The 22,109-nt window shown below is 43.7% G+C and overlaps 2 protein-coding genes across 8 annotated transcripts in view; one reads left to right on the top strand and one right to left on the bottom strand.

Moving 5' to 3' along the window:
• Astn2 (astrotactin 2) overlaps window positions 1-22,109 on the bottom strand; it is a 975,380-nt gene that overhangs the window by 237,503 nt on the left and 715,768 nt on the right.
• On the top strand, window positions 2,906-13,732 carry Trim32 (tripartite motif-containing 32). 2 transcript variants are annotated; one of them, NM_001012103.1, is given in 2 exon segments: window positions 2,906-2,962; window positions 10,626-13,732. In NM_001012103.1, a coding segment is annotated over 1 exon segment (1,968 nt). In that variant the 5' UTR covers window positions 2,906-2,962; window positions 10,626-10,704; the 3' UTR covers window positions 12,673-13,732.

The following is a 22,109-nucleotide window of genomic DNA, read 5'->3' on the forward strand; positions in this document are numbered from 1 at the left end:
AGCAAGACTCTGATATGACATATGACGGAAAGCCAGTACAAAGGTTATTCAGTATTCACACTGCTGGAATGTGAACATTGGATGTTCATGCTAAGCTTACAAGCCTTTCTCAGTTCCAGCCAGTTAGGAAGCCTAATAGCAAGTCATCTCTTTTCATCTACCCCCCAAATAACCTGAAGGTGGTGAGGCTGCCCCTGTGTGTGGTATTCTCCCCTGGAGAGTATGCTCAGAACTGCTCAAGGAAGAGTAAAACAATAACCAGGAGATCATAATCAAGTTTGTCACAGATTTCTTGACTTAGCATTGTAATCTCTCATTTGTTTTGAATATTTTGAATAATCTTTCTTAACAAATAGAAAAGATAGCTCCTCTCATAAAATGTGGGTTGTTTGTAAAGGGTGGTTTGGACTCTAGCTCTGTACTTCCGGGAGTTGACTGGCACATGCTATTTGGGGTTTCTTTATCCACCTACAGTGTTATTGAAAGGGTCAGTTATGATGAGTGAATGTCTATGAAGTACTAAGAAACTGCCCAACCCTTGCCCAACCCTTACTTTACTTATCCCACTGTATTCTATTGCAGCTACACTAACCTTAGGTCAGACAATTAAAAACAATTTAAAACCATTTGCCTAAGGGCACAGGTTTGTCATCCTCCCATTTAGGAGAATGGGTAAGGAGAACAGACAGCTTACAGGCAGACGGGACCACTAGCCTAATTTGCCTCTACGGTTGTGACAATGACCATGGCCAAAAGCAGCCTGGGAAGGACAGGGTTATTTGGTTCCCACATTCTGGTGCCAGTACATCATTAAGGGAAAACAAGGCAAAGGTTCAAGAAGGCCAGAACCCGGAGGCAGAACTAAAGCAGAGATAAAGGGGGGCTGGGGCTTCCTGGCTTGTTCACTAGGCCCTATGCTCAGTTACCTTTCCTATATCTCCCAGCACCATCTGCCTATCCATATGCCACTCCCATACTAATTATCAGTCAAGAAAATGCCCCGTAGACCTGGCTACAGGCTAAGGTAAGGTTCCTGGATGTGTCTAGATTTGTGTGAAGTTGATCAAACCAAACCAAACAACAAACCAAACAACAAATGAAACCAACAAATAACTTACCAGGACAGGTACATAGTGGGGTACAGGACAAACCTAGGTTATACCCCAAACCTTGCCTCAAATAAACAAAACAGGAACACAGTCATAGTTTGTTTTTAATGCAACCTGTTATACAGGTAGTTCCATGGTCCCAGACCGCTGAATTTCAGATGTCAGAAAAGGAGAGAGGATGGAACACTGTACTCCTCTCCTTTTTTGCTCCCAAAGTAATTCGGAGTCAAATAGGAATAAGCATAGCCTTGTCTCTCCCATATAACACACTTTACAGTGGAAGAGGTCTGTGAACATTCCTATTCCCAGAACAAAAAACTCCTAAGTCAAAATACTTAAATGCATCACGGGGCGACATCAGGTAGGTGGACTACAGCAAGCTAGGGAAATTTCTTGTATCTTTTCCAGATGTTATAACATTCTCAGCTTTAGAACTATTGGAAGCTAGTGGTCTTCCACTTTAAGGATACATTCCAACAGTTTTACCTAATAATCGCAAGTCAGAGTCAAAGGTTGGTAATAAGTGCCCATTCAGAGAACTAAAGATAGCTCAAGATAAAATTGATTAAGTGTGTATACCAGGTTTCTATCCTTTCACATTTGAAGTTCTAGGCATTTGGTCAGTCCATAGGATTGCCAGCACAGATAAAATTTCTTCAGAGAACTTCGAGTCACATGTTCTCTGAGCAGGTCTTGGGAGTTCTGGGTGGCTGGATTGGCTCAGGGCTCTAGAATTATCTGAGATAACAACACTGTACTCAGGGTAAAATTGTGTGAGAACTCCTGCATCGCCCAGAAGAGAGTCCAGTTGGAGAATGACTAGCCTGGTTCAGAGTTCCATCTAAACTGATGTCCTGTGGATATAGAACCTTGGACAAGTTGGGGATGGGGGGGGGGGGGGTAAATTTGCTTTTCCCATCTTTCTGAGTTCTAGTAATTCATCAAAACAACCCATAATTTTATTTCGAGATAAAGAAACGGAAAAATAAAACAAGGTTAAGAATGCTTCTCAGAAATTAAATCCAGGTTCTGGCAGGTAGAAACTGGTTACTTTGGTCTTTGACCCCTAGGTCTCAGTTTCTTTACCCAAAGTCTGTAGTTTGTAGGCAAGTGTTTAAAGATATTACTGGTTTTGTTTGTTGTCTTATCATCAGTGCAGAGGGTACTCAGCTTGGTGGAATTTCAAATATGAGAGCCTAGTATTTCAGATTCCTTCATATTCCCAACTAGTACTGTGTGTTCATCAGGTTCAAGAGCAGGTATTACCAGTCCCCATCAGGACCTGACCAGTCACTGGGCCACAGAACTGACCATCTGATAAGACTGAATGCAGGCTTTTCCTTGTTTTCTCCCTTTGCTATCCGCCTCCATGCTGTGAGGCAAAGAAAACCTCTTTCCTAAGTGCTGTGTATTCTGTGACTCCACTATGGGATGTGTCACAGGCAGAAAGACCTAGCCTGGGGACCTGCTGCTCTTTGAAGGGAGTGTGCTCGTCTTCCCTACATAAGATTAAAAGAGGCGTCTCTCTGTAAGGTGCCAGAACTTTCTGGAGACTACTACTGAGGGATTAGCATTGACTAACCCTGTTTAGACTCTGAAATAGCGCAGAAAGCTGGATCACACGCTGCAATGGCCTAGGTTTCTGAAGCCATCCCTACCCATTTAGCTGGGCCGCAGGCGCTGGGCCGTGGGCCTACAAGCCCCAGCATGCCTCGGGAGGCGGGGCAAGTTGACGGACAGGCGATTCTACAAATTGGCTATTGCCGTGGGATGTACGCGCTAGCGCATGCGCAGGAGGCAGCGGGCGGGTGGGCTGGCAGCGGTGGACTCGCGTCGGAGCCGCGGGCGGTCAGGTAGGGGGCGGGAAGGAGGGTCTGCGATCAGGGACTGTGGTGGGTCGCGGGGCTCCAAGATTGAATGGCAGAATTTGGGGACTGGATCTGAGTGGCAGGACCGGGTTGGGGAGGGACGGGCTCAGGAGCGATTCGGCGGGGCTGAGATGCAGCTGGGGGAGGGGAGCAAAGGGGCTGAGGAAATTTGCAGTTGCAGCATGTCGGGAGAGAGGTATGAGGTAATGTGGGGGCCATGCGGAGAGACGGGGTGCAGCATGTGTAAGATGCGAGGACCTGAAGTGCCTGGAGGTATCTGGGTGCATACTATCAGAAGCAGAAAGGAATTTGGCAGGCCTGGATGAGATTGGGTGTTGGCGGGCAGAATCTTAAGGGCTTTGAGGAGATCGGTGTAATGGTAGCAAGATCCGAGATCAAAACAGCCAGAGTCTTGGAAGATCCTAAATGCTGAAGAGAAAGGGATTTCTGTAGCGGAATCTGGGAAAGATTGAGGGGTGAGTTCCCAAGGGAATCAGTACCCAGTTAGCAAATCGCAGCAAAGGTTTGAAGGCAACACGTGAGGCAGGACGGGGGCGGGGGTGGGGAGGTTGGAGGTGGCACAGTACAAGATGGGGAATGCAGATGAGGGAAAAGGTTGAAGGAGGCAGAGTCTAAGGTACAGGATTGGAGTTTGGAGCTGCCATACGTGGGTGATAGGAGTGGAAGTTTGAAAATAGATGAAAGGATGTAGGGAGTTTGAAAATAGATGAAAGGATGTACCAGAGGGATGTGGGACACATAAGAGCTATTGGTGAGTTGCAGGGTTGCAACATACACAGTCTAAGAGGTTGAATTCTAGATTTGGGATTTTTTGTTGAGAATGGGGTTTGTAAAGGATTGAATGGTGGGGAGTGAATGTTGTAACTAGATTGTACAATTCAAAACCAGGTGAAATTTCTGAGACCACTAAAGGAGGTGTTTGTTTGTTTGTTTTGTTTCTTGATTTCTGCATAATTGAACCCAGAGGGTGTTCTGAAGACCCAGGGACCTGAAAGTAATTTATAAATAAACTATGCATGAATGAATGGAATTTAGGAGAATGTAGGGGTTTGGAAATAAAGACACTGGTCTTCAGAAATCCTGAAGGAGAGTTTGACATTCTCTGAAGGGCAGAGTCTTCCTCACTTGCTAACTAAAGGCCCTTTAATCCTGAGGCAGACAGGTATTCTCACTAAATCCACTCTGACCACCCCAACTTCCCCACCACAGACTCAACATTATAGGCCTTGGGGAAGAACAATAAACTACCTAGGGGCTTTGCTACTTATCCCTTTCTCTGTACCCCTAAGCCCTCAAAGGTATAAGCCAAAATTATCTTAGATCTGACATCATTTTATAGAAGGTCTATTATAGCACAAAGAGGCAGTGATTCTATGAATGAAGTATTAGAATTGGGCGAGAAACAAAACAGGGTTGGAGCAAGGGAGAGCCTCACATGTACTGAGTATTTAGACTGTATCATTACCTAAAACCATAGTTCTCAGATAGGGTGGTTTTGTTCTGCCAGGAAACATTTGACCATGTCTGGATGGAGGCATTGTCAGTTGTCATAATTGAGGGGTTGTGGGGGTCTACTGATTTCTAGTGAACAACCCCCACAATAAACTGTCACCTAGCCAGAAATGCCAATCATGCCACAAATGAGGGACCTAGCAAGAGAGTCAAGAATTCTGGGTCCAAATCCTGGCTTTTTCTCTTCCTGCTTTGAAATCTTAAGACTTATTTGACCTCTCAATGCACAAGCTCTTCGGAGACCTGCATCCTAGGATTGCTGTACGGACTCAGTGAAATAAATCGGGGTACTTACTGTCTAGTGCCTAGTAAGTGTTAAGAATTTACTACTCTCAAAGATCTATGTGTACTTTCTTCTCATGGCAGTCCTTCTAAATATACTTTCTATGTCCAGTGTGACACATGAAACTAAGGCTTAGGAGATCACTTGTGTAAAGCCACATCACCAAAACTGGCAGAAGTAAACTGCCGTGTAAATTGCCACCACAGAATCTCCCCTCTTGCTTCTTTGCTGCAGTCGTCTTGGTCCTCCCTTTTCAGACTTTCCTAATGAAAAGGAGGCTTGCCCCATATTCAAAAGTGGGGTGACTTTTCTTGATCAGCAGAAGCCCTGGACTTTGTTCTTGCTTTGCTCTTAGACCAGAACCAGTGGGGAGATAGTGCAAGGAGTTTGGAGCTACGAAGCTGAGATAAGAAGACTCTGGCCCAAGGACAGTGCTAGACTGAAGGAGACTGCTCTGAATACCCTCCTTTGTGTATTTTGGTCTCAGGAACAGAAAGGTAGCATTGTCTTTATCAACTCCAAACCTAGCTACATTACAGGAGGCAATTTCCTAGTTAAAATCAGACTGGAGCTGAGGGCAGAACACTTGACTGTGATATCCACACAGATCACTTCTGGAAACACTTGATGGAGCAGGTTCAGTTAGCCTTGGAATCAGGTGTTTTACTGCTTGTTTGGTGGTCAAGCACTAGTCAGCCTCTGTCTATAAACAGAGTGAACTCCACTGAGTGCTGACTAGTGTACATTCTCTCCATAAAGCTCACAATGTAAATGTTGCTCTTGATTCCATAAGGTGGGAAGTTAATAGGTAAGTTGCATGACATATCCTGGGCTTCAGAGCCTATGGCTAAGTGGGCATGTGAATCAGAAGTCACAAGTTGGCAAGCCTCCTAAAGTATGCCCCTCCGTATGCAGATGGTGTTACATTTTGAAGACTTCTTCCATTGTGCCTTTCTGATAGGACAGTATGGTTTAAAAGTCATTCCTGGATGAATTTACCCACCTGTTAGCCATATCTTGCCTGCAGGTAACAGTAGTCATATCCTCTATGAAAGTACATGTTTCAAGTGGGCCCTGTTGTGGCATAGTTCACATGTGGGCATCTGAGGGATGACGCTACTACAGTCCATGGTGGTAGAACCTGGACAGGTTACTTTTTTCTGAGTGTTAATTAGGATGTGGACTAACACTTCCTTCACAGAGTTAAGAGAACACATGTGATGTGTAGAAGGTGCCTGGCACTCACTACCCCAGGTGGCAGTTAGAAGATATGGTTTTAGCTATTAGCAGGCATCATAAGTGCCCCCAATCTAAAGTTCACAGACTTGTCTCCCTGGCCAGAGCTAAGGGAATGGTGAGTTTTGTTAGTGAGTGGCCTTTGTGGCACTGAGACCGGTTCACACTTGGTTCAAACTGGGTTAAAGTGCATAAGAAATAAAGCTTGAGTGCTGGCCCAAAAGGGAGTGATTATTCTCTAAACAAAATAAAAGCACCCACAAACCACATGAGCATATTAATTGTAGAATGTTCCTTCATATCAAATTTTTAGATTTTTTTTTTTTTTTACATCTCTTTCTAAAAGTTGTCTCCATCCCCATCTTGTCGGGGCTAAACTAGTGGTAAATGCTTAATAAAGACCAGCTTCTTTAATTGTTTAAGGTTCTCCAGGTTTGCTTATGGCCCAATCGCCCAAGGAACAAGATGGGCATAGGAAATAAAGGTGTCTAAAGAATTCCGTTAGATTGAAATCAAGTACTCAAACTTTGGCTCTGCTTGAGATCAAATAGCAATCTCCCAGGAGGCCCTGAGTTTAGATTATTTAACTGGATGTCTAGCACCTTAGATATCTGCCTTACGACAGGTGCCTGTTCATTTCATATCACAGGCTGGCTGGTGGCTATGGCAAGCAGTAGCAATTGCAGCCACTGCTGCTAATAATAATAAAGGCTCATCTACACAGTTAATTCTGTGCCTAACTTGGTGCTGTCCAAAGTGCTTTAGCTTAGTGTCTTCTCCTCGCCTGTGAGAAGGGATCACCTTAAAAGGCCATTTCATATATAAGCTGAGATGTTAAGTAACCTTTCAGATCTTCACTGTAAGTGGTAGAGCTGGGATCTAAAGCCAGAGTGCTCTGGTCCTGAATGTACTTAATGCTTGTAGCACCATTAGTTTCTAGCCTGTTCCCCTTTGCTGGAGTTCTGCCCTGTGATGTGTGAGTAGCTAGTCTTCCCCTCTTGGTCTCAGTTTCCTCATTTGTAGTACTCTGGGTCACAGCTCACTCTAGCTCTGTGTATTTAGTCTCTGCTAGAAGGGGCCTCAGTAGTTGCTATGTTAATTAAAGTGGTGATTTCATTTACTCCTTGCTTCCTAGCCTAGGTGACCACCTTCTCAACTGAATCCCTCCCAAGTTAACTTGGCCTTTGAGTGATCTTTATGTGCCTTTGCAGCCCATGAAAGGATAATTCTCCATTCCTTTCAAAACTTAGATTACAAACTGAATTGTTTGCTAATACCAGGACTGTTTATGATTCTTAATGCTCTTGATTGCTAACAGAATTAGGTTAAATAGTCACTGTCATCAACTATGTTTAGTCACTGCTTGCCTGCCAGTTATCAGCCTAAGTATCTACATGTATTATCCCTAGTTTTCATGGTAATTTTCTTTTTTTTCTTTTCTTTCTTTCTTTTTTTTTTAAACTAAGAAAATAGGTAGAGAGGCGTTAAAGCATTTGTCAGGCCTAGAATGTCTGAATAACTTGCCAGGCATGGAAAAGTTAAGTAATCTGTCAGGTCTAGAGATATTAGGTAATTTGCTACCCCCCCCCCCCCCCGTAAGTGAAGACAGGAAATTTTGTCTTGTTCTGTCTCACCTCAAGGTTTATGTTATTTGCTTACTCTTTGTTCTTTCAACTCCCTAGCTACCTGTTTCACCAACTGGCAAAACTCAGGGGTGTCAAGAGGGGAGAAGGCGGTCTTAGATCTGTGAGAACACATACAACTTTAAGAGATACGGTATCTAGAGTCAGAGATGTGCTGACATCAGGGTGGGCTGTACACTTCAGTCATTGTGTGGAGGGGGTGAGCGAACAAGGTAAATGGAGATAACATAAAATGGAAGGGCAAGACTTGGAGTATAGACTGAACAATGGGAAATGTGTTCAAGGGGTTGTGGAGGCAGCCAAGACTGTAAATGGTGTGTTGACTTTTCATTCTGCTTGGTTACTGATTGTTAATAGATGGGCAGCACATGTGAATGCTTGACATAGTGAGGCAGTTCCTTTCACTGTGATAGTCTTGTCAGGGATGTTGAAATCAAATCGAGCTTCTGTGGGATTCAATCTTGGTATTAATGGGAGTGGTCAGGTATGCCCATCTGGAGGAAAGGCAGGGTCTGCCTGGCTGGTAGGTCTGTCTTAGCCTAAGCTGTGTTCTGGGATGGTAGTACAGAAGTAAGTTCAGGCATTTTTCAGGTCTACACTCCTTCAAAGCCAGAATTTTGAGTGCATGGATTTTTGACATCTTTTTGGAGAACCGAAAAGCTGTAGACTGGAGAAATAGTTTGCAGTTGGATGTGGGCATAGTCAATTAATTTCATAAAACGGATAGCTTACACAGGCAGGAAGCTTTTGAATTGAAAGAAATCTGGGGAAAGAATTTGCTAGTATTTTTACAAATTGGCAGACTTGTTTAACAAGCTGGTCTGCAGTGCCAGCTCCAGGAGGAACAGATGTCCCTGTACAATGTAAGGTAACATGCTCGGGATCCAAACACCAAATGCTGCCCTCAGTCTGTTCTCACAGACGACAGGAGACAGAAGAAAGCTAGTGGTTAGGACTGAGTGGCTCTCGCGTAGATTCTGGGTCAGGGCTTCTATTGGTGTTTCTGTGGGGCTGCCCCATGCCCACAGCATTTGAGAATTGAGCATTTACTGTTGTAATAGCCACAGGAGATCATTTAAAGTTCACGCTGCCCAGTAATTTGTTGTTTTGTCAAGGCATGGATTTGAATTGTAATGGTTGCAAATCAAGAGTATGGGACTGTGTCACCCAGCTAATAAATCAATTTGCTCCACCCTTTTGGCTGGCTCAGCTAGATGATTGTTCATTTTTCAGGGAGAAAAGTATATCTTAAAGGCAGTGTGTCCTAGAGCAGAGATGAAAGCACTCGTTAATAATTACTGAAAGAAAAACCTTGGAAATAATGTTGGGTTAAAAATAAGTAAAGGTACCATGTTTGACCGCTGAGACCTTGAGCTAGTTTTTCTGAACTTCGGTGTTCTCATTGCTAAAGTAGGAGAGTAAATATCTTACCTCATTTCCACAATGAAGATTAAGTGAGAATCAACATGGACAGCATTGGGTAGTGTGTAGTAGGTGCTAGGATACCAGAGCAATTTCCTAGCTGTAGAGGGACTTCCTGGAGGTAAATATGACCTCCCCCCCCTCCACACACACACAGTGCTTTTCTTCCTTAAGCATATCAGTTCTTTGCCGCTAAGCGCTTGTCCCAGCAAACACATCACAATTAATTCCTATTTTACTTGCACATGAAAGTCATGTTGTCCTCAATATCTGATCATACTCAAATGACCTCTGTGTGCATCTCACAGCTCCTGCTGTCGTCTACAGTTTTAACATAAGGCTAAGACAGAACTAAAGTTCACTTAGGACCTTCTTAGTGCAGATGGCATCCTTCCTGATCCTCATGTAAACCCAGTAAAGATATGCTGTTTCCATTTTACAGATGCCGAATATTAAATCTAGAGAGACCGAGTGTTCTCTGTTCTTCGTCCCAATTCACATAACTTTGTGTTTTGTTCTCTGCTTTCTCAGCTTTGTTAAGGCTGCCCCCTTAACAAAGTGTTTCATTCTCCCATCTCATTTCTGTGTCCTTGCAGGCTAAAATGAGTGTTCCAGCCTCTCTGAAATTCAATTTTTCTTTAAGTAAAAATGAGTCTACTTTAGTATCTGTGAGACAGAGTCTGTCCTAACTCACACACCTTTCTATGGTAGAGCAGGATGTGTGTGCTAAAATGTAATGTCTCATTTCTACGTGATGCCAAGACTACCATGGGTGCTAGGTGACGGGGTAGGAAGATGAACAAATGAAAAACTTGTTCCCTCCTTATCTGATGGTTTGCAGATTACTTAAAGGCAGCCATCAGAATTTTCTCTCTTTCTGAGGCCATCAATTCTGTGATGGAATGAAAGGGCTCAGACACTGGACTCACACAGTGGTCTTTGCTTACAATAACTGTATGTGTCACTGCCTCCTAGCTTTTCAAATAGCACCATTTATGAGGAACCTTACTCGGTTGTCAGGCTCCATTACTCTACCTACTGCAGCCCACAGTGTAGACCATCATGTGACTTTCTCTGCTGGTCAGGGTTATTCTGTGCCTTCCTACTTGTATATCATATCATTTAACCCTCCAGTAACCTAGCAACCGTATGAGATAGATGCTGTCATTTCTACTTTATAGATGATAGAGAAACTGACATTTAGGCATTAGGCTCTTCCTTGAATTCTCCCATAACATATTGCTTTAATTGTGTGTGTGTGCACTTGTGCATGTATGTGTGCGTGTGTTGTGTGTGTGTGTGTGTGTATGTGTGTGTGTGAGAGAGAGACAGAGAGACGAGAGAGAGAGAGAGAGAGAGAGAGAGAGAGAGAGAGAGAAAGAGAAACTATTGCCTGAGTCATAATGACTGCAATAAAGTGTAGATAGGTAAATGATTAAATGGATGGTTATAGCTATTCTCTAAGTGTTTCTAGACTGGATTAGTCTATGTAAGAATGGAAAAATAAATAATGGTTTGTTTTTCTCTTTAGCAGGAATTTGACACTGGGGCATGAATATTAAGCTATTCGGCTCTAGGCTGTGTTAACAGGAACCCTCTCTAGAAGAGCAATGGCTGCGGCTGCAGCAGCGTCTCACCTGAACCTGGATGCCCTCCGGGAAGTGCTAGAATGTCCCATCTGCATGGAATCCTTCACTGAAGAGCAGCTGCGGCCCAAGCTGCTGCACTGTGGCCATACCATCTGCCGCCAGTGTCTGGAGAAGCTCCTGGCCAGTAGCATCAATGGTGTCCGCTGTCCCTTTTGCAGCAAGATTACTCGCATCACCAGCCTGACCCAGCTGACCGACAACCTGACAGTGCTGAAGATCATTGACACAGCCGGCCTCAGTGAGGCCGTCGGGCTGCTCATGTGCCGAGCCTGTGGCAGGCGGCTGCCTCGGCAGTTCTGCCGAAGCTGTGGTTTGGTGTTGTGTGAACCCTGCCGAGAGGCAGATCACCAACCTCCTGGCCACTGCACACTCCCTGTCAAGGAGGCAGCTGAGGAACGTCGGAGGGACTTTGGGGAGAAGTTGACTCGTCTAAGGGAACTTACTGGAGAGCTGCAAAGGAGGAAGGCAGCTTTAGAGGGTGTCTCTAGAGATCTTCAGGCAAGGTATAAGGCTGTTCTTCAAGAATATGGCCACGAGGAACGCAGGGTCCAGGAAGAGCTAGCCCGCTCTCGGAAGTTCTTCACAGGCTCTTTGGCTGAGGTTGAGAAGTCCAACAGCCAAGTAGTAGAGGAACAGAGCTACCTACTCAACATTGCGGAGGTGCAGGCCGTGTCTCGCTGTGACTACTTTCTAGCCAAGATCAAGCAAGCTGATGTAGCACTCCTGGAGGAGACAGCAGATGAGGAGGAGCCAGAGCTCACTGCAAGCCTACCCCGGGAGCTTACCCTGCAAGATGTGGAGCTTCTTAAAGTAGGACATGTTGGTCCTCTGCAAATTGGCCAGGCTGTTAAGAAGCCCCGGACAGTTAACATGGAAGATTCCTGGGCAGTGGAGGAGGGAGCAGCATCTTCTGCCTCAGCCTCTGTAACCTTTAGAGAGATGGACATGAGCCCTGAAGAAGTAGTTCCCAGCCCTAGGGCTTCACCTGCGAAACAGCGGAGTTCTGAGGCAGCCTCCAGTATCCAACAGTGTCTCTTTCTCAAGAAGATGGGGGCGAAAGGCAGCACTCCAGGCATGTTCAACCTTCCAGTCAGTCTCTATGTGACCAGTCAGAGTGAGGTGCTGGTTGCAGACCGGGGCAACTATCGCATACAAGTGTTCAACCGCAAAGGCTTTTTGAAGGAGATCCGCCGCAGCCCCAGTGGCATTGACAGCTTTGTGCTAAGCTTCCTTGGAGCCGACTTGCCCAATCTCACTCCTCTTTCAGTGGCCATGAACTGCCATGGGCTGATTGGTGTCACTGACAGCTATGACAACTCCCTTAAAGTCTATACCTTGGATGGCCACTGTGTGGCCTGTCACAGGAGCCAGCTGAGCAAACCATGGGGCATCACAGCCCTACCGTCTGGCCAGTTTGTTGTGACTGATGTGGAAGGCGGGAAGCTCTGGTGTTTCACTGTGGACCGAGGAGCTGGAGTAGTCAAATACAGCTGCCTCTGCAGTGCTGTGAGGCCCAAGTTTGTCACCTGTGATGCTGAAGGCACAGTCTATTTCACCCAAGGCTTGGGTCTCAATGTGGAAAACCGACAGAATGAACACCACCTGGAGGGTGGCTTCTCCATCGGCTCTGTGGGCCCCGATGGGCAGCTGGGCCGACAGATCAGCCACTTCTTCTCTGAGAATGAAGATTTCCGCTGCATCGCTGGCATGTGTGTGGATGCTCGGGGTGACCTCATTGTGGCTGATAGCAGCCGCAAGGAAATCCTCCATTTTCCCAAGGGCGGTGGCTACAGCGTCCTTATTCGAGAGGGCCTTACCTGTCCAGTGGGCATCGCCCTCACACCCAAGGGGCAGCTGCTGGTCTTGGACTGTTGGGATCACTGTGTCAAGATCTACAGCTACCATCTGAGAAGATACTCTACCCCTTAGAAGATGAGAAATACCAGTTTCTTCTTTCCCCCCAACCGAGTTTCCTTCCCTTTCCTTCCTTCGTTGTTGATGGTGTCGTAGAGTAGATGTGGCCTGTGTCCTGATTCTAGTAGGGTTGCTCTAGAATTGTGGAAGCTCTAGTTTTCGGTGATTTTGCTTGTTATTCCCCTCTTCCCACCCCCTTCCCCTTCTCTCCTTCTAAATTTAGAGCTTAGAGCTTTAACAGGTACTTTGTCCCACGTAGAATAGATGATGCTCTTAGCAGAAGTTGCTTAGAAGTCAGGCACTTCAAGGCTTTAGTAGAGAGAACCACTTTAGCCCTTTGCCCTTGTGTTTGAACTTTGTATTGGTATAGAGTAGTCATTGATCTTTCCCTTTGGACTCTGAGGTCCCTAGTCTACTGTCCTCTTCCTGTTACAGTGTGCTTCATCTGTGGCTTTAACTCTGGCTGCATTCTGTGTGCATGCTCCAGTGGGATCTGCTCAACCCGTCAGTGATATTATATCTCTGTAGCATGGTGTCTCCTTTGATCACCTTTACCAGTGTGAGACTGTATCATTAAGTGTCACTAAGGTGACACAAAGTCCCTTTGGGAAGCAGGACCTCTTGACTGGGAATTTCTGCCAACATAGATTGTCTTCTCTTGCAGATGTGCGAGAGGATGGTTTGACTGACCCTAGTTGGATAGTGTTGAACACTTGAGTCTAGAAATCACTTGCCTTTTAAAGGAGTTTCTAGGTTAGAATTATGCCATAGCCAAGGCAGATAGGAACAGGTAAGCCTTGCTAACATATCCAGCAAACCTGAATATTTTTTAGGGCTCAGAATGTTTCATACTCCTTCCACTGACCTATGCTAAGAGTTTTTGGAAGAATTGGATTATGTGGGCTTCGACCAACAATGCGGGGGAAGGTCGACGTATCCATTTTCATTACGGAAGAACAAACCATTAGGTAGCTAACTCTGTATTTTCTTCAAGTGAGTGCATATTGTTTGACTTTGAGATTTCTTTCTGTTCTATGAAGCATTAAACTAATAAAACTAGTAACTTTCTTCATCACTGATGTTCATATCTTAATTAAATGTGGGCTTTGGGACAGGAGAGTAATAGCGTGTATTATGCCATTGTGCTCATTTATACTGTGTTTTGTTGACAGCAGAGCATTCATTTAAAATGCAGTCCCAAGTACCATTATATAAAGATAAGCAGATCCTCACTCCCATGTGCATTTGAACAGGATCCGTGTAGCATCACCAGCACCCTGTTCAAATTGGGTGTCTACCATATGCTTATGGTAAGCATGGTAGTCTGTAAATGAAGATAGCTACATATGTGTGTTTCAGACTAGAAGTGAGAGTGTGGAATAAAGTTCTGCAGGCCTCCATGTCTGCAAAGTAACCTATCTTGATCTTAGGTGCAGGAGTGATTGCAAGCCAGAGAGCTAAACTATAAGGAACCCCAAATTGTTGATCGGTGGCAGTGTTGGCACAGCTGTCAAAGGATGGGTAAAGAAATAGTGTGATGGTGAACAAGTTCTTCTTGCTTTCGTTGGAGGAGGCTCCATATTTGGATTATGAAATTACATCTGATATTCCAAGTTTATAGAATTGAGAAGAAATTAATCCAATTAAATTATACATTATACAAAATGGCTCAGTCACTTCAAATCATCAGTGGTGGTTCCTAGCAGTCGATCTGTTTTTACTGAGGGTGGGGACCTGGTGGAGGTACTAACAGTGATGGAAACCTTTGTCACACAATGTGAAGTGGCTCACGACTACAGTGCTGCTGGTAAGATAAGAGGGCCAGGAACCCTCCAGTCACCTCCATCTCTACAGCACAGCCTTGCTTTGCCTTTCAAATAAAGCAGGTGTCTGCTGGGCTGAACTAGCTGATTTTCTCTTTTGATATTTCAGGCCATGACGAATAGTTTGCAGCCTTGTTTAAATAAACAGATTGTGGCTCAAAAAAACATTTAATCATAACCGTTGGGTTTCTGTCCTTCAGAGCAGCAGCCGTCTTAGACAAATGAAATGTCACATGCAAGTCTGTCCTGTAAAATCAATTAAGAGCAATGGCTCTAGTTGCAAACTTGGGAGGCGGGCAGTGGGTAGTCCTTACCACAACTTCTTTGCTACTACTGCAAACTTTTAGGAGCTGATAGTACCCTTCCTGAAAGCCATCAAGCTACAAGACTTAACAATTCCATTGTATTAGCTTGTAGACTAGACAATTTGCTTAACAAAGAAAAAAAGAAAAAATAAGGCCTCTGTATATAGGAAAGGTAAAAGAATATGGATGTAAAAACACCTGACCAGGTTCCCAAAGGACTTGCGGAATACGAGCCATTTAGCTGTGCGGGTTTAGATGCGCCAGGCTGCCTGGTGCTGTCAGCTTGTGCCTTCCATCCACATCAAACTGTCTTTCCCCCTCCTTTCATGCTCTCCTGCTTTCATTTGGCCACTGGAGCCTTCCTCAGTGGTTTCCTCCCCCAGCCATAAGTGCCCTAATAGGTTTATCTGCCTGGTCCTCTCTACAGGCTAGTTAATAGTTCTAGTTTTACATAAATTCCCATGTCATTGTTATTTGTCCATGGGGCTGAGCTTTACTGAGGCCGGCATATAGCACTGTGCCTCATTTAAAATATGCCATCACTTCATTATTCATGTTTCTACCTGGTTTCTGAAGCTTCCTAGGGCATCTTCTACATTGGATAAAGAGACATTCCCAGTCAAGCCCTTTGAAAGATTTAGAAGAGAAGCAAGTGACAGTCGATTGCTTGGTCTGACCTTTGTTCTCTTATCATTCTTGGAGAAGTCAGGAAGAGAGGTTCATTTTCATTCCGTTTGGGTTTGTTTAACATCCACTATAGGTTAAGGAAAAATGCAACTATTAATCTTTCTAACTTTTTTGTTATTCTAGCATCTTGTCTAGAGTGTTCGAACTCCCCTGTTCTGCCAGTGTGTCCTCTGCAGACCATATACAGGGTGACTTATAGCAAGAATACAGTTCACTCTTCAAGAATACAGAGCACCACTCCTGTAAATCACAGTGAATTTGGCTTGAATTTTGCAGCGTTGCTGCTGGAAGGCAAGTAATGCTGGAGTGGTCACATGATTTGCATAGTCCCAACTGATGACTTCTTAAGGTTTGGAAGGCAGGTCTAATCTGAGACTCAGATTTTCCCTCCTTATCTGGGCAGGAGGTTGGTTTACAAATGAGGAAATACAGCCCCATAGGGGATTGTATAACAAATCCCAGTCATGAAACGGTGCTTGAAGGAATTTTACAAGCAGGGCAGTGGTAAGACAGAAAGCAGTTAAGCAAAATAGACTGTGAGACTGCAGACTGTAGCTTTATCTTGTCAGTATCAATGCTGATGGAATCCCATCTCAATGCAACCTTAACGAGGCAGTCCTGGGACCAACAGTATTTTCAAGGGGGAAGATCACTGGTTATTTTCAGGCCTGTGTCTTACTTGCAGCTCTATCTCATGTATAACTAGCTGTAGGGCTACAGGTAATCTCAACACATCAGTTTCAGTACACAACAGGCAATTGGGAGAGACTAGTAAATTCCCTTTAGCTATGACCTTAATGTTTCCCCAACATAAATTGTGCTTGACTTCTCCCCCGGTGTCTTTGCACTTTGCATATTATTTGCTATAATTTTATTGTGTGTTCATGGAAAGTAGAAAACAATGGAAAAAAAAAACCTGAACTTCAAAACCTGCCTCACCTCAGTCCAATTGTTTCGTGCTGCAGTTTGTGTCACTTTGTCTCAGTTATTAGCCAGTTGTAACCCTGCTAAGTTACTGTTTCTCTATCTGATAAAAGGAAGTGACGGTCTGTATTTCAATGGGTGAAGGTTAGGAGAATTAAAAGATAATAATGCCAAGGTATATGTAAAAGTGCCCAATTAAGAAAATAACCTTTATTGTAGAGGGCAAAGACTTCCCTTTTGTGGGAAGTTGATCTGTACTTTTTGTATAAATGCTGACAAGAAATCCAGGCCTGTGTTGGTGAAGCAACCATTTGTTCTATCTGGCCTAGCTTCTTAATTAAAAAACCTGTTGGCCCAAGAGTGGCTTGCTGGAACAGCAAAGCAGAACTCATTCATTCACAGTACCTTGTCTCACTTGCAAAGCTTCATAGATCCTAGTCTAATTTCAGTTTAAAAAAAAAAAAAAAAAAGGTAACATCTTAACTCAGATAGATGGATTCGGGCAGTCAGGATATTAAATGACAATCTATAGTCATATGTAAGTGCACGGAAGAACACATTTTAACTTAGAATCATGCGTTTTGCTATTCTTCAGCTAGCCTGAAATGAGTTTCCCTTCAGTCTAGTAGTCATTGAATCCTTAAAGCCTCAAATCACATTCTAAGGAGGGAGTGTTAAGACATGGTTATATCCTGGACTTTAGAAGAGGGATATGTGTCACTTGGTCCTGTTTCCAGCTTAGTAGCTCTGTGACCACTCACAGAGCCTGGCAGTCACACTTTCTTCCTGTGTCCCGTAATGGTTCTGGTTCCCACTTCCCGGGACAATTGTAAAGACATGGTAGGTATAATGTGGCAAGTCTACATACAGGGCACTGCTGAAATCATATGTGAACTGGATAATGGACCTGAACACTACTGTCATTTGTGTCACAAGGATGATAGGAATTGGTGAAGAAACAATCTCAACCCCAGCACCAAAGGAAAATTTAGTGACTCACAGAAATCCGAGCGGAAAGACAGGAGCAGTTTGTGATGTCAAATGCATGGGCTTTTGTCTTCTGTACTATTGAAATCAGAAGTTCCCTCTAGTGATTTACTGTTTACTTGGTTATAACTATGACAACATTGCATATTTTCAAAAATAATAGGGCCTGAGATAATATTTATTCACCCGCCTGCTCATTAAACACAAGAGACATCTACCGTATTATCAGCAATAGTTGTATGAATAATGAGTGCAAAGACAGATCAATCATGAGCCTCCCAGTCAGTTAGCTTGTAGTCTAGCTGCCAAAACAGAATAATGTAAACCGTACAAACACTGAAGGCTAAGATGAATGGTATAAGGCGAAGTATTCCAAGGGCTACCGCAAAAATGCTGGCTGAGGGACTCTGTTAAAGTGCCTTCTAAGTATGGCTGACGCTACAGACAAAAGCGGATTGTTAAAGGGAAGAGTGGGATTGTACTAACAAAACCAGAGCAGGATGAGAAACCCACAGATCTCAAGAAGTCCACGTGCCCTGTAACTATCAAGGGTTCGTTATCCAGGGCTCAGCTTCACCGGTCATTGAGCATTTGAGGCTCAGCAAGGCTGCGTTTCTCATCAGAATCTTGGAGTCTCCTTGGTGGAGAGCAAAAATACAGTTAGCTGGACTCTCTGATTAGGTATTGTCCCCTAAATTATGTTTCTGCCATGAACTAGCGTGAAACCACTTCTCAAAAGCATAGACCAAAAGGAGCCTTGTACTCTTTGTAGTAGAGTTTCCATCTTTTTTTTTTTTTTTTTAATTTTTGCTGGAGGTTTTGCAATTCACTATTGCTTTTGCCCTGTAACTAGACATACTGGTAGGAAATCTCAATTGTTTTTCCTTGTCCTTCCTACCTCCAAGCTACTAAAGGCAAGTTGGTCTGATTGGCCTTCTCAAGCTATTCTTGGACCATCTAGGAGTACTGGTTCCCTCCAGAAAGACTCAGATAATAAACATTTTATGTCTATTTCATGTGAGAATGATACTATTGACTTATTGACTTCAACATTAGAAATAAGTTTGTGGTTTTAAAAGAAAAAGAGTCTACTTTGTAGGAATGGCTATAGCCGTTGACACAGCAAGCTGGGAGGTGAGGCAGTCACTACTATTAGGGGCTTCTCGGAGTTTAGTTCTGCTCGCTAACTGGTCCTGGAAGGATAGCACGCCCTTTGTCACCTTTGCTGTGCTGACTGGCTGCATTTGCCAACCATCAACCCATCATAGATGTACTCGACTAGGTTGGAAGATTTGATGGCCAGTTAGGAACAAAACACTAATTCTGCTCATAATGTATCAAACCTGAGCTGTTAATTGACACTGAGACTCAAAGAATGACTCTTAGCCTGCCACTTTCCTCAGTTGTCGTTAACAGGCATTAACTCCATTCTGTACAACACTCACAGGAAATTATATAGCCTGTGCATATTGGAGCCTGTAAGTCACTGATGTAGAGGAAAGCTGTATAGAATATGATAGCCCATAGTCCTAAAAGCAAATGGGTCCAGATGACTGCATAGAATGTACAACTGTGATTTCTCAGAGTCAGCGCTGAAGTTTGAAACCCATATATCAGATCTACTTGGAGAAGACGTACTCCCAATGCATCCATAGCACCCGTGCAGTGTGGCCAATGGATGAATTAAAAACTGACTTAAGCCAGGCATCCTTAAGCCTTTTTAGGTAGCTATTGTAGTCAGGAGATCTTGGTTCTGCTGATAACAGATCTCAGACTAGAAGAAGAAACATAAGGAAGTTAGCTAGGACTCCCCACCCAGTTAAAGCCAACAATTGCGCAAACACTTTAATACAGAAGGACAGACAACAGCAATAAAAGAAACAAGTCCATAATTTGACCCAGTTGGAACTGCACACTTTACTAAAATGATTTATATAGACACACATAAACAAGATTAAAGCTGCTAATTGGTTTTTGTATCTCTACAACCAACCTTGCAAATTAACTTTTAATGATTGCTAAAATGGGCAAAATTTTGTGTCCTTAATTGTGGGACTCAAAGTATAGCTATATCTGAGAATTCCCCTAAATTTAAACAGGATGCCCCATAATCTCAGGGCATCTACTGAGAACATTTCAGGACATGTAAGGAAGAAAACTGGGTATATCTCATTTCAGTGAACAAAAATACTGTCTTGACTAAATTTCTCATCACCCACAGCACCCATAACCCTGACTATCCCATAGTGGGCATAGACATGTTGGCCTAATGAGTAATAAAGTACAATTAAATCTTGAATGGTAAGCAGTTACCTTGCCAAAATGGGACCACATGGACTTGCCCATCCTCCTGTTAAGTAAAATGGTTAATGTGGCCTGGTTTAAATGAAAAGAAGGCCTTTGAGGTTTGAAACCATATACCAGACCTACTTAGAGAAGAATTATTATCCCCACAGCTTCACCACCTAATGGCTCAATTTCCACTGTTTTCAAATCTACATGTAACAAATGGCTCCTCCCAGTGGACTGTTGTGATCTTAATATCTAAATGCTGAGGGTACACCTGTTAAGGGTACCATGGTAATTATTGTCAATATTACTAACTCTATCTGATTACCAACTGGTAAATAAATACTTTACATTTTTAGGTTTGAAAAGGGAAGGTTAGGTTTCTGTGCCTGTTTTAACAGCCTAAGCCAGTTTGCCCTTACCTTCAATGGACACAGTACCCTTTTACTGGAATACCTGTGGGGAGGGTAAATCGTGACTATGCCCTCACCCAGTCTTTGTTTATACATCCCAACTATATTCATCTTCAGGAGCATGGTGATGACATCAAATGATCACATCACTCTCCAAAAGATTCATGTGACACATTCAATGAGGGCAAGCAAATATTCACCAAAAAAAAAAAAAATCATCAAGGGAGATGGATCACTGAATCACACATGATAAAAAGTATTGCTGTGGTACATCTACACAATGGAATATTACTCAGCTATCAAAAACAATGACTTTATGAAATTCGTAGGCAAATGGTTGAAACTGGAAAATATCATCCTGAGTGAGCTAACCCAATCACAGAAAGACATAAATGGTATGCACTCATTGATAAGTGGCTATTAGCCCAAATGCTTGAATTACCCTAGATCCCTAGAACAAGCGAAACTCAAGACGGATGATCAAAATGTGAATGCTTCACTCCTTCTTTAAAAGGGGAACAAGAATACCCTTGGCAGGGAAGAGAGAGGCAAAGATTAAAACAGAGACTGAAGGAACACCCATTCAGAGCCTGCCCCACATGTGGCCCATACATATACAGCCACCCAATTAGACAAGATGGATGAAGCAAAGAAGTGCAGACCGACAGGAGCCGGATGTAGATCGCTCCTGAGAGACACAGCCAGAATACAGCAAATACAGAGGCGAATGCCAGCAGCAAACCACTGAACTGAGAATAGGCCCCCATTGAAGGAATCAGAGAAAGAACTGGAAGAGCTTGAAGGGGCTCGAGACCCCATATGTACAACAATGCCAAGCAACCAGAGCTTCCAGGGACTAAGCCACTACCTAAAGACTATACATGGACTGACCCTGGACTCTGACCTCATAGGTAGCAATGAATATCCTAGTAAGAGCACCAGTGGAAGGGGAAGCCCTGGGTCCTGCTAAGACTGAACCCCCAGTGAACTAGACTGTTGGGGGGAGGGCGGCAATGGGGGGAGGGTTGGGAGGGGAACACCCATAAGGAAGGGGAGGGGGGAGGGAGATGTTTGCCCGGAAACCGGGAAAGGGAATAACACTCGAAATGTATATAAGAAATACTCATGTTAATAAAAAAAAAAGTATTGCTGTGTGTGTGTGTGTGTGTGTGTGTGTGTGTGTAGAGATGGCTCATCAGTAAAGTAGCACTAACTGCAGGTGTGTGTGTGTGTGTGTGTGTGTGTGTGTGTGTGTGTGTGTGTGTGTGAAGAGATGGCTCATCAGTTAAGTAGCACTAACTGCTCTTCCAGAGGTCCTGAGTTTAATTCCCAGCAACCACATGGTGGCTCAGAACCATCCTTAACAGGGATCTGATGCCCTCTTTTGGTGTGTCTGAAGACAGCTACAGTGTACTCATATAAAAAGAAATAAATAAACCTTTAAAAAAAAGATTAAAAAAAAACCAGAAACCTTATTGCCACATCAGTCAACTTCCTGAAAATTGTAACTTCTGAAGACAACATATCTCACTCGGTGTTTTACTTATTACATTTGTCTAGTGCCTCACAAATGGGCCTCACCTTAACTGGCCTTCTGTGCAACAAGAAGCTCTAGAATTGTAATATAGTCTTCCATGTCAATGCTTTGGAATTTCTTAGGCCTCCGAAGGTCTATGGATCATAGCTGTAAGTCATCTCTTTACAACTGATAACTCCTTAGCTCCATGCTTTCTGCTATTATAGTAAAACCACTGCCTACATACTGGGCAGTTCTAGCATGGGTTGGATGCCATGGGATCTGAGTCTGAGACTTAACTACGTTATACTGCCTTTCAAACTTCGGGCAATAGAAACAGCATCCAAAAGCTTAGTGAAAGATGTTTGCTATACGATAGAGGAATATGGCATAGTCCATATGTTGTAGAAGGTTTCCTCTAGTCCTCCCTTGCTGGGACCTTTTTACTGGTGAACGTTGTTTCATTCCCAGACCCTTGGAAAGCTATTCCTTGAACTTAACTGAATTA

The sequence above is a fragment of the Rattus norvegicus genome, chromosome 5 (genome assembly GCF_021556685.1).
Source record: "Rattus norvegicus strain SHRSP/BbbUtx chromosome 5, alternate assembly SHRSP_T2T, whole genome shotgun sequence".
In the NCBI taxonomy this organism is placed as follows: Eukaryota; Metazoa; Chordata; class Mammalia; order Rodentia; family Muridae; genus Rattus; species Rattus norvegicus.

Excerpts from the sequence above, each read along its gene's own strand:
- Trim32 (XM_087549017.1), top strand. The coding sequence starts at position 10,705 with ATGGCTGCGGCTGCAGCAGCGTCTCACCTGAACCTGGATGCCCTCCGG.